Below are 13,086 nucleotides of genomic sequence, written 5' to 3'. Positions count from 1 at the left end.
CATTTGAATAAAGGTTCAATTGAGAAATATTTATATGCGAAGCAGATGAAATACATCAGATTTTCAGAATGGATATCCAATTATCCATTGTAGATGAAATGCATAATTTGAATAAAGGATATATAACCAAGGTTGATGATTTTGTTCTTAAAAAAAATTATCCCAAAGTTTTGTCCACGTGTTTATGGATATCCAATTATCCATTGTAGATAGTTCTTTAAATTCTATTCATTTCCCTTGGTGGACCTACATTTGTATGTTATTATAATTTTATATTCAATTAACAGATTTTCAGAATTATAGTATATTCCTTCGCAACATATGTGTCTTAGATTACAACTTTAGTGATGAATATATTTGTAGAGGAACATGGACTACAAGGGGTTACGGTTACCAAAATTTGCGATTAGCAACTCACAATTTTGATGATGAATATATTCCAAGTTTTTATTATTATTTCTAGACTAATTCAAAATTAGCTAATTTTTGGTGTTATAGTATATATATATATATATATATATATATATATATATATATATATATATATATATATATATATATATATATATATATATATATATATATATATATATATATATATATGAAATAGTAAGATGCTATAAAAGTACAATGTTACAAATAAAAAATTTTAATTTTTTTTTTTAAAATTACTATTTCTAAGCTTTTGTTTTTGTATACCATGGCTGCTGTTATGGGTCGTGGACACGAGGGTGATGGAGCTGAGGATCCACCTCTCCCAGGTAGTAGAGGTGCTGGTAATCACGAGTAGGACTGTAAGTCTTATAAAGAATTTTTATTTACTATTTTTATTTAGTTGATATAAATTAAATACATTTTCTAATAATTTTTACTTATATTTGTAGTTGAGCAACGTGCTCGTAGAAAAGTCCGAGGTAAAGCCAAAAATATAAAGCTTGAAAAAGCACTCTTACGGAACCATGGCAAACTAATTAGCATGGTATATGATAGGGATATAACATTTGATCCCCTAGGAGAGGCAAAAGACATGTTTTCACGAGAAATTGGAAAAACAATGTGGCAAATGGTCCCTTTTGATAAATGGACTTGGAAAAAAGTTTCCCCTACAATAAAGAACACCGTATCACAACATTTAGGGGTAATTATTTATTTAAAAATATTTTATATGGTTAACTATGATTGGTTTTTTACTTGGTTATTTTTTTTTGTAGACGAAGTTTGATTTGGATCAGATGTATCAGGATGTACAAGCTAATATGTTGACAGAGACTTTTCAAGCAACTTTGTTAAAAGGTTATCGAGAACGTAAAGTTGACGCAAAAGAATATTTTATGTTAGTCGGAGGGTATGAAGATATCCCGAGAGCATTAGCCAACCCTCCAGAGGGTATGGAGGTTGATAACTGGAAGAAAGCAGTTGAGTATTTCCAAACAGACGAACACATAATTGCTTCAGACAGGAACAAAAAAGTCCGTGAAATGCAAACAAACGTGAATCGTGGGGGGTCGAGCTCGTATAACAGTACTTGCTATAAGAAGGTAACGTGCAATACATGTAATTATTTATTTAAAATATAATCTAATTTAAAGTTAAACAGAACCTTAAGAGAGTGGAAACGTTTCGCAAAGCTCATACCGATAGGGATGGTGTGTTTGTTACTGCTGAGGTGGAACAACAATATGTAAGTACTTAATTATAATTCTATCATATAATTACATGTTTATTTATAATTAATTGTTACTTTTGGGAATTACAGAATCGGTTAGTCGAAGAGCTCTTAGAACAAACCCAAGGTGAAAGTGAGTTAACACCCGCTCAAGAAAGAGCCTCTTATGAGAAAGTATTAGGAGAGCGATGTGGCCATATCAGAGGCATCGGCTGTAAACATTCTGCTCTCCCGCCGATTTCATAGTCGTCCCTACCACCACCACAATCATCACAACCGTCACAGGTAAAACAAGATTATTTAATTTCAATATATGCAAGTTGATTTGGTATATTTTTGTTGGTGGTGATTATATTCTAAAAGCTTTGATAATTAGTTTTTTGTCCCAAGTGCAACAAATAGCAATGTACTTTGGTTTTTCGTCTTAGTTTAAATATAGCGATAAAATACATGTTGATTTGGTCATTTTGGTTTTGTGGTGATTATTTGCTAAAAGCTTTGGTAATTGGGTTTGTAACAGCCCGTTCCTGGTACGTATTTATTTTGATTAAATGTTTCTTTTTGGAAGAGCTACTCAGCGAGTTGTAGCCCTAACTCGCCGAGTAGATGTCGAGTTGGATGCGGGCTTTAAGTGATCTACACGGCGAGTCCACGCCTGGACTCAACGAGTAGGCCAATCAGGAGGAGACCCTAATCCTTAGGGTTTGCACCCTATTTAAACGTCCTTATAGCCCCATCTCAGCCTCCATCACCCTCAGAGCATTCTTTATCAAAACCCTAGCCTCCATTGGTAAGTTTGAGTGATTGTTGCCTTGTGAAGGGACTTTTGGTGCACTTTGGAGCAAGTGGAAGAAGGGAGAGGTTGAAGAGGTCAAGGAAGGGGACTTAGATCCAGAACACATTCGTTGGTGGTCATCCATTCTGGTAATAAAGTTTCCATCTTGATTATTGATCTATTAGATCTTGTTTGTCCCTAAATTGTTGCTTCTAATCCCTTAAACCCCAACTCCTTGCAGAGAAACCTTATGGTTGGGTTATATTTCAGATCTGGACTCTCATTACCTTCTAGAAGTGTTATGTTTTAGTCATATTGGTGATTAAGGTCCCTCTTGAGCTTAGAACCCCATTAAGAGCTTAGTTTGGACATTTGAAGCCTCTAAAGCTATGCATGCACGTAAAGTTTGCAACTTTACGTGATAAGCATGCCCTAGAAGCCTAGATCTGTGGTTTGGATCCACTGCATGGCTCAAATCAGGTCTGTATGGAAAAAGGATTGAATGAACTCGGCGAGTAGAACGTTGGACTCGGCGAGTTGGATGAGCAACTCGGCGAGTCCGATGAAGATTGCCTTAGACTCGACGAGTTGTTCTTCAACTTGACGAGTCAGATGAACTTGGACTCAGTATGTGTGTATCGAAGAAGAACGCGTTGAGTGTTCGCTAAGCTCGATAAGTAGAACGGGTATAAAACTAGAACAGATGGAAGGGACTCCGCGAGTTGGCGAGCCAACTCGACGAGTCCGGTCAACCAGGAAGTTGACTTTGACCAGGATGTTGACTTTGAACGGGGGTAAAATAGTCATTTTACCCTAAGATTAGTTATCAGTATTTGACTTAGTGTTTATGGAAATTGTAGCCAGGGAGTTCCGGTTCAGCAGTCAGGCGCTCAGCAAGCAGACTTTCAGCAGCCACTTCGAGGTGAGTTACCTTCTAGTAACAGTGGGTCTAAGGCCACAATGTCGGCCCACTAGTAGGAATTGTATGATTAGATGATTGTCTCTGTGATATTCATCTAGGGTTGCCACTACTTGTGTTATGTTTATGTGTTTGTACGATATGATGCTATGTGCTAGCAATATTAGGGGAGATAGTCCCCAGGTTACCGGTCGATAGGGCCGAAGGGGCAGTCATGCCCAATTATGCTAAATAGATTATGTGATATGTGTTATGTGGTAGTGGTAAGGGGTGAAGTAGTCCCCAGTATCCGGTCGAAAGGACCGAAGGGGAGACCAGCACCTAGATATGCTAGTCAGTATCCGGTCGAAAGGACCGAAGGGGAGACCAATACCCAGATATGCTAGTCAGTATCCGGTCGAAAGGACCGAAGGGGAGACCAGCACCCAGATATGCTAGTCAGTATCCGATCGAAAGGACCGAAGGGGAGACCAGCACGCAGATATGCTAGTCAGTATCCGGTCGAGAGGACCGAAGGGGAGACCTGCACCTAGATATGCTAGTTAGTATCTGGTCGAGAGGACCGCAGGGGTAGGTTGGGCACCCAGATATGCCTGGCAATAATTGTATGTTATGTGGTTATTTGGTTTGCGGTACGATGAGGGAACTCACTAAGCTTCGTGCTTTCGGTTTTTAGTTGTTGTTTCAGGTACCTCTTTAGCCAAGGGGAAGGAGCTGGCACAGAAACGGCATATCACACACACGATTTTGTTTTTCTGCACTATGAGACATTCTGGGATTTGTACTCTGATATTATTATGATTTACGTTCTGGTTTACAAACGCGAGACATGTTTTATTAAACGATACGGTCAAATGTTATTTTGTTACAAATGTTTTGCAAATCACTTAATTAAAAATGAAATTTTTGGTCCATAATTTTTGGGATGTTACAAGTTGGTATCAGAGCCCTGGTTTGAGGGATTCGGGCACACATTCAGGGGCGTCTGAACTCAAGTCAAGGGATCAAAATATTTTGAAAAAGACAAATGTTTTCTAAAAGGTTAAGTAAAGAGTTTTAAGAAGGAACAAAGTGTGTGATGTGCGCGACCGTCCAAGCTCAAGTAAGTATTCCCCAATATACCCATACAAGTTTATGTATGTTTATCAGTTTCAGTAGAACAGCATGCTAGAATAAAACTAAGGATCTAGGAGTGATGCCTTATGTGCCTGCTTTATGTGCTTCAGTATATGAAAATTGCATGCTAGGATTAAGTAGACAACAGTAGGATAGCCTGTTTAGGTTATCCCTAATAACATGAGCTTAGCATTGTATGTTAGTACAGTTTCCCCATGTGAGGATAGAATTGTTTGAGTAGTCTCCTATGTCTGAATGCTACATGCTTTGTGCTTTGTGGGATTCTAAGTAATGGAAGTTAGCTATTAGGTGAATGCATCACGTCACATTCAAACAGGGTTGAATAATCTCAGAGGGCTAGACTTGGCCATATTGCGCAACTCTTGTCTGAGTCTAACCGATGTAGGGATGAGCCTTTCACTTAAAGGATTATCTGAGCCTCGCCGCATGTGATGGTATTCAGGTGATGGCTAATTGGCATCACAAGGAGGCTTTCAGCAGTTGAGGATTGGATCGGGTATAGTCAGAGAATTCCCTAGGGCAAGCCTAGGATGGGGGTAGCAAAGATTATTAGTAGTGATAGTGATTTGGTGGAGTCAGGGCAGTATTTGAGGAAAGTATGGATAGATGTGGAAGGTAGTATGGGCCTGTACTACTGGAAGTAGAGGATCCGTACTCGAATCAGGGAAAGCTGAGATGAGATCAGGAAACTTGTGGTAGTAGTGATTCCTCGAGATATATCAGTGTTCCTGACGTTTATTATGTTGTGTTTAAGAATGGTGGTATTACGCCCTAGACCAGCAGTTGGCAGTTCAGGAGAGGGACCGGGTTCGGGATCAGGTTCTGAGCCGGTGGATGAGGGGCTACGCGATTTCATCACGTCAGAGATCACCAGGGGCATCCTTGAGTCAACCCCCATTATCTTCGGGTCGATCAAGGAAGGGATAGTTGAGCTGATGGAGGATCGCCTTCGGGCATTCAGGAGCGACATGGCATCTGGCCAGTTGGGATCTCGCACACTGTCCTTTAAGGACTTCAGGGGCAGTGGTGTGTCGGATTTTCACGGGGCGAAGGACCCCATAGCTGTCAGGCGATGGATTGCAGACATGAAGTCTGCACAGTTGATTAGCTTCTGCCCTGAGGGATCGAAGGTGAGATTTGCAACAGGATGTTTGAGGGATCGATCTAGGGATTGGTGGGAGTCTGTTGGTGACTCGTTGGGAGCCTCGGCTGTCGAGGCTATGACCTGGTCGGACTTCATGACCAGGTTCAGGGCAGAGTTTGCACTAACTGTCGAGCTTCAGCAGCTGGCCAGGAAGTTTTTAGCTATGAGGCAGACGATGGAAACAGTGGTGGAGATCACTGCCAAGTTCTGGGAGAGGGCGTTGTTGGTGCCCCAGAACGCGGGTGATGATGTAACGCCTGTAGATCCGGGCTAGTGAATTTAGAGGCAATAGGGGTCGAAAATGAATTTTCAACAAAAGATTATTTAGAATAAATAATTTGAACCAAGATGTATTATATGTCACAAGGTTTCCGTATATATAAAGAACGCCGAAATCCGAGTTATAACGAAGAAGTTATGACCCGTCGAAGTTTCGCGACGGAACCGGCATGGCACCGGGAAGCGTAAATAGTGAATTTACGATAGGAAATTGTTTTGAGAGTATCAAAGCGATGTTTGAGTACTAAGTCACCACCTTTCAGGTGAGTGCATAGTTACTTTCATCTTACACATAGATATGAAGTATTTTATATAAACTACGTGCTATGTGTGCATATTATCTGTATACTTGTTGTCTATGCTGGATGAACGTTTTTATACATGTTTTAAATTATTTAAACTGTATACGTATTTTATATATACGAATATGTTGGGTATGACAAGGGTAGATGAATGATGAGAGATAAAAGATGATGTGAGTAAACATTGGCAGCTATAGACTTAGTGCCTAACTAATAAACATCGACAGCTATGGACTTAGTGCCTATTGGACAAACACTGGTAGCTATGGATTTAGTACCTGTCAGGAATTGGTAGCTATGGACTTAGTACCTATTAGATAAACACTGGTAGCTATGGATTTAGTACCTGATGAATAGACTATAGCAGCTATGGAATTAGTGCTTTATGAACGAACATTGGCAGCTATGGATTTAGTGACAGTCCTATAACCTTGGAAGTAAGGGACTTCGGAATAAACGAATGTATGATATATGACTCTTAGGATAAATCCTTAAGAGTAAGAAAGATAATTGGGATGGGTAATTGAGTTGATTGTTTGATTTTTTAAACATAATAATTATATTATTGTGGGTTGAAAACCCTATGTACTCACTAGGTTTCCCAACCTGACCCACTCAATTTATTTATATCACAGGTGTTGATATGAAGTCACATTACACTGAGAGATTTAAATAGATGTAAATCACTAGTGTAAATAAATATAAGTTCTGTTTATGCTTATTTTCTGTATTCACGATGACATCCCAAACGTTTTGAAATGAATAAAAAACGTTTCTTCGAAAATGTTTTAATAACGTATTTATTGTGTTTTTCTGGGAACAAATTCCGCAACATTTTTATTAAACGAAGAACTCTGATTTTTATAAAGAATAAACAAAATCGGTCTTTTCTGGCTGTGAAAATGGGGATGTCACAGTTGGTATCAGAGCATTAGTTTTAGCGAACTACAAATTTGTAGGAAATTTCTAAACTTAAACTTAGAATGCTAAGCGATGATTGTGAGGTTCTAGCACTAGCTTAATTTTGGAATGATGCCTAAATTGCTTTTACGTGCTAAATGATTTGTTATGCTATAGTTTGATCGGATCTATGGTCTGTTGCCGACCGGATCTAGAAACCTTATGTGTTTAGGATTCTAAACGTACGAATGCGATATTAGAACTAGCATATAAGCGTTTCGGAGTGATAAGGATGATTTAAACGTCAATCCTAAATAAAGATCTAGATTCGCCTTATTTGGTGTATAGATCAAGATGGCAAGGACCCGTCGCGGAAACGTAAATGCAAATGGAAATAGGAACCAACCCCCTCAACCGCTAGTGGTTCAGCAAATACCTGTTGTAGAAGAAGTTGCACCCGAGCCAGTCACCATGGCTGGAGTTCAAGCCATGATTCGGGTTATGCTAGCTGAACAAAGGGAAGAAATGAGACAGATGTTCCACGAAAATAGGGACGAACCTACCATACATGTTGAGCCGACCGAGCCAATTCCCAAACAATCTAAGGAAGGGAACTACAGCCGCAGAGCGATTCAAGTGGGGACTCAAGGCGAACAAAGGGAAGGCCCGGGGGGGGAGAAACGACAAGGATGGGCGAATGTACAAGAATTTCCTTGGTGTGAAACCACCGAGTCTCTCAGGAAGCCCAAATCCGGTTGAGATTATGGATTGGATCTCCGAGATGGAGATGGTGTTTGAGAGCTGCGACTGTAGCGAGAAACAGAAAACCGTCTTCGCTATAAGACAACTAAAAACTGGAGTCTTGAGCTGGTGTAAGCTATTGGCAGATACGATGCCCACGAGCAGAAGCCTTAAGGATGTCACGGGAAGAGTTCTTGGAACAATTGAAAATGCAGTACTGCTCGGAGATAGATCTGATAGACCTAAACAACGATTTTCAGAACCTGAAGAAAGGGAAGTTGAGTGTTAATGAGTATGCCACCGCATTCACCGAGAGGATGAAGCTATTCACCTACTTGGTGCCTACTGAACTCTCCAAGATTGATAGGTTTGCTAACGGGTTACCCACAGACTTTGGCCCAATGGTCAAAATGGCAACTACCTTGAAAACAGCTTTTAGGGCAGCTAAGAACGTAGAGGCCCAGATACGAGAAAAGGGTCTAGAAAAAGATAAGGTAGGAGAAGCGGAAGTTTGAAGGACCTTCAAGGTCCAACAAGGAAAGAAAATTCTCAAAGCTTAGAGGAGGAGATGGAGGTGAAGTGAGATGGTGTGATAAATGCAAGAAGAAGCATTGTGGGAAGTGCAACGAAGAAGTGACTTGTTCCAAGCGTGGAAGGACTGGTCAGCATTCCAAGGATTGCACACATAATGATAAAGTATGCTACGGATGTGGAGTCAAGGGGCACATGTCCAGAGACTGCCCAAGGAAAAATAAAGCAACAAGACCAGAAACGTCACCGAGGCCAAGGGCATTCCACATGATCCTCGACAAAGCAGAAAACCATGCAAGGAATCAAGGATGAGGACTTCATACCCGAAGATCAAGATATGCAGTTGCCATAGTATCGTATGATGTAGCCTCTTAGAGGCATAGTCTAGGGTGAACTTGAACACTTATGTAATAGTTTCAAGAAATAATAAAATCTTCATTTTGTTATCTGGTGTGTTAAACTGTTATGTAATTTTCTTGAATGGTGACTTGGAAAACTGATATGTGTATTTTTATATATATTTTTATGCACTTTATCTTAATATTTTGGCCTTATTTATTCTATTTTAGAACTAAAGAGTACTCATAATACTTTGAATTATGTTTTGCAGCTATTTGTTGTCAATAAAGCACAAAAGAAAAGACTGAAGCGGAAACCGGGCTTAGAAGCTAAAAGAAAGAAAAGGGTGCTGAGGTAGCGAGTACGCCCCGCGTACCTTAAGAGTACGCCCCGCGTACCTACTTGCACCGGATATACTTGATCGCGTGATTATCCTTAGTACGCGCCGCGTAATCCTAAGTACGCCCAGCGTACTTAGGTCGGCTACAAAGATTATAAATGTCGATTTTTAGCTAACCAGGAGAAAGGATTCGACTTCTAACCTAATTTAGTCGACAATTAACTTCTGTTAAGCCGTTTTGAGGGTCTAGAAGGCGGCCGGAAGGCCGTTAAGCTAACGGGAGCAGAGATCTGAAGGATTGGAGAGCGGATACATGTCGGTAATCATATGGATTGCTAACGTGACCTTGTTTAGCACTTCATTATGGTACTTTTTGTATTTAGTTTCTGATTTGGGTGTAAAAACCTTTTACTTTGTGTTTATGATTGAATGAAGTTTTGATTCTTAGACTAATTGTTATGTTAAATAATTTATTTGTGTTTAATTTATCTTGCCAAGCTTGTTCAAAGATCCTCATGTGTTAATGATGATTATTTGCTGTTAATTGTTAAGTGAATTAAGTTGTATGAAAACCTGCTTGATTTGCTTGTCTCTTATGATTTTTGATGACCATTGAGATTATAAGACTAGAAATAACGAATGTGAAACTAGGATTAACTTGGGAATAAGTAAGTTAATGTGTGAGCCTTGTTTGATGACCATCAACAAGAGGTTAATTAAATGTTTAAATTAACTAAAGTTACAAGTCTTGCTTGATACGAACTGAACACTAGGAAGCATGTTAGTTTAATCAATTGATCACCGTTTGAATTAACTTGTTTGCTAAAGGATTAGTTATAGTGAACATGAATCTAATCAATTTAGGAATCGGTGAACATGAATAAATGAATTTGTGTGTGCAATTGTTTATGTTTTCAAGGTGGAATTTGTCTAAACCAAAGTACCTAAAGAGATTTGTTTTTCCTGTTAGTTTATCGAGAATGGTTAATTAATTATTAGTTTGAGATTTATTAAACTATTTCTTTTATTCTTTTCGTGTGACATGTAACCTATAATTAAATATATTAAATTAATCCACCGTTCCCTGTGACCGACACCCGACTTACCTAAGCTATACTGTAATTTGACTAGGTACACTGCCTATAAGTGCATAGTTGGTCTAAGTTTGTTAGGTTATAAATATTAAAATTAATGGGTACTTTCGTGCACATCAAGTTTTTGGCGCTGTTGCCGGGGAACGGCTTTCAATTAATTTAGTGTATTTGATTATTCGTTATTTATTTTTAGTTAGTTTTTTATTTTATTATTTTAGTTTTATTTTCGTTGATATCATTTCGCTTGTCGGGAAGGTTCTTGTTGTTATTTGCAGGAATTTGTGATCATACACATCGATTGGCTTTACCTTTTGCATGGGTTTCGTGATTGCAAGCGATTAGGGAATTCTTGACTTGTTTAGTCTACTACTTTGGTGATTTGTCCAACTCAATCCACGAGGCGTAGTATAGCAAGGCGTATCGAGGTGGTTAAGTGGAAGACTGAACTCTTGCTACTCTTGACTAGTTGGGTCAACTCTTGTTCTACTTATTAGTTAATGGTGCAAAGAAAACAAAGGAAATAGTCTGACAGGTCCCGAAAGTTTTTGTTTTCGCAAACCACCTCTTGCATGCAAGGGATTTAATCAACAATTGTAGTTTGATTTTGACGAAGACATGTGATCGTGATATCCTTTTTAGTTATTTTGGTTTTTTAGTTATTTTAGTGAGTTTTTATTTTTATTTTTAGTTTGTTTAAAATTTGTTTTCCATGTTGATGCTCTTGATGTTTCAGATCTTTACAGAACTTTTACCCTTCAGATGCTTTCAGAAATTTCAATAATTGGGGTCGAATGTTGATTTGCCACGAGAGAAAAAACCCAGTTCCAGTTTTCAGTTTTTCAGCAATATTTGAAGCAACCTGTAGCAGCCCCATTCGATCTCACCACAACTACCCAGGGGAGTCTGTTCCTTTTTCTCCATTTTTATGTTCTTAATTTGTTTTAGCATACAATGAGGGCATTGTATGAAATAAGTGTGGGGTAGGGGGTCGGTAAAAGTAAATTATAAAAATGAAATAATAGTTGGAAATTGCTAGATTTAAGGAAATTTAATAATTTAAAAGAAAACTTGAAATAATAGTTTAATTTAGAAAAATCTAGTGATAATTTAAAATTTTGCTAATATTGTATGAGATGATCCGATGAGAACTCAAATGTTTAGTTGAGCCAATATACATTATAGTGCATTTGTGGCTTCCCTTATTTTAGTGAAATCATGGAACAAAAACATAACCCCGCTCGGTTTGAAGGATGCAATATGTTTAGCAGCCTAAACCTGAAATGTATCCAGGAAAATTATTATCAATAACCTATAAAGGTTGAGGTTGAGCGCCTCTGCTTAAGCATGTAGGTTTTGAGTGAAAAAAGAGAGGTACATGTAAAAAAAAAAAAAAGAAGAGAGAATTACGAAAAAGTTTGAAGAATTTTGGAGCAAATAAAGTGAAGATCAAAAAATCAAAATTCCAAGAAATTCAAAAAGTTGAAGATACCAAGAAATCAAATCAAATAAGGTGTTGAATTCAAAGAAATCGAAGATCAAGTTGTCAGAGAAATGAAGAATTCAAAGAAAGCTCCATAGTGGTATCATAAATTGTAATTCTAGATTATGTATGCTTAGGTTGCTCAACTAAAAATACCTTGAGGTTAGGAGGTTTTCTGAGGATGGATTCGGAGGGTTGCATAAAATGAGCATTGTTCGGAAAAAGTGGGCAAGTGTTTATGAAGATTGTGAGTATTTAAAGTATGGGGGGGGGGGGTACTTTCAACCTGAAATGTATCCAGGAAAATTATTATCAAAAACTGTGAGACGATACTTGGGACAAATATGAGTAGGTGTGAAAGGTAGTAGATGCATATACTACCGGAAGCACAGGACTCACGCTTGGATCAGGGAAAGTCACAAGGTTACCAAGAAGCTAGTAATTGATACTGTTTTATTCGAGTATGTCGTTACCATCATTTCGGTAATGACTAAAAAGATTGTTGATATTCCGACTCGAGTGGTCATATCGAATTGAGTCCGACTACGATGAGAATGTTACATGGTTCAGAGAACCAAGTTCGATGTAGCACTGAGTTAAGCCAGAAGAATTAATCAAAGCAATCAGTAGAAGTATCTCGACGGTTGCTAGAAATGATGCCTTTTAATATGTGATTATAACATGAAGGAAGGTATAGTCTATTCCGGAATTTGACTCTAAACGACCTGAGTCCAAGCAATGCATCACACGATGATAGGTCATTAGAATATGACACATCGTTCCATTGTAGTAATAAAAGAACTTATCTTAAGTTCGTATCAACTGAGCATTGACATTTTGACTTTAAGGTCATAATTTGGAGTCTAGCGTGAGATAGAGAGCGTATGCAAGATCGAGCACTGCCTGCAGTCAAGGAGTCTAAGAGTTAGATACTTCTTCGAAGAAACATCAAAGTTTTGACTTAGGATGAATAGATAACAAATGCAGTCATCATGTAAGGCATGTTTCGTTGATGATTCCGAGATGTAATCATCCTAAGGGGGAGATAATTGTAATGCCCATAGGTCCGGACTAGTGAATTTAGAGGCAATAGGGGTTGAAAACAACTTTTCAACAAAAGATTATTTAGAATAAATAATTTGAACCAAGATGTATTATATGTCACAAGGTTTCTGTACATATAAAGAACGCCGAAATCCAAGTTATAACGAAGAAGTTATGACCCGTCGAAGTTTCGCGACGGAACCGGCACAGCACCGGGAAGCGTAAATAATGAATTTACGATAGAGCGAGTTTTAGCCGTAGCAATATAAATGAAAGTCGTAGAATACGTTAAACTAAGAACATCAATAAAAATAACGCCCAAATCTGACTTCGTATGAAGAAGTTATGATTTTTCGAAGTTTCAGATTAACAATGTATAGTCTGAAATTCGAATA

At 38.4% G+C, this 13,086-nt stretch overlaps 1 protein-coding gene across 2 annotated transcripts; it reads left to right on the top strand.

The window, feature by feature from the left end:
* The first annotated feature begins 684 nt into the window (after nt 1-684).
* On the top strand, nt 685-9,526 carry LOC144998234 (uncharacterized). 2 transcript variants are annotated; one of them, XM_078958047.1, is made up of 7 exons: nt 685-794; nt 885-914; nt 991-1,138; nt 1,212-1,538; nt 1,598-1,681; nt 1,757-1,951; nt 9,005-9,526. In XM_078958047.1, the coding sequence occupies exons 3-6, from the start codon at nt 1,028-1,030 to the stop codon at nt 1,910-1,912; spliced, it is 678 nt and encodes a 225-aa protein (XP_078814173.1). In that variant the 5' UTR covers nt 685-794; nt 885-914; nt 991-1,027; the 3' UTR covers nt 1,913-1,951; nt 9,005-9,526. The 2 variants fall into 2 exon arrangements, with proteins under 2 accessions (XP_078814173.1, XP_078814172.1); XM_078958046.1 differs by having other exon boundaries at nt 885-1,138.
* The last annotated feature ends 3,560 nt before the right edge of the window (nt 9,527-13,086 follow it).

Source organism: Lactuca saligna, chromosome 5, assembly GCF_052625555.1.
Source record: "Lactuca saligna cultivar CGN05327 chromosome 5, ASM5262555v1, whole genome shotgun sequence".
In the NCBI taxonomy this organism is placed as follows: domain Eukaryota; kingdom Viridiplantae; phylum Streptophyta; class Magnoliopsida; order Asterales; family Asteraceae; genus Lactuca; species Lactuca saligna.
Note: the sequence above shows the minus strand (reverse complement) of the source record. Positions and strands in the feature narration are given on the sequence as shown.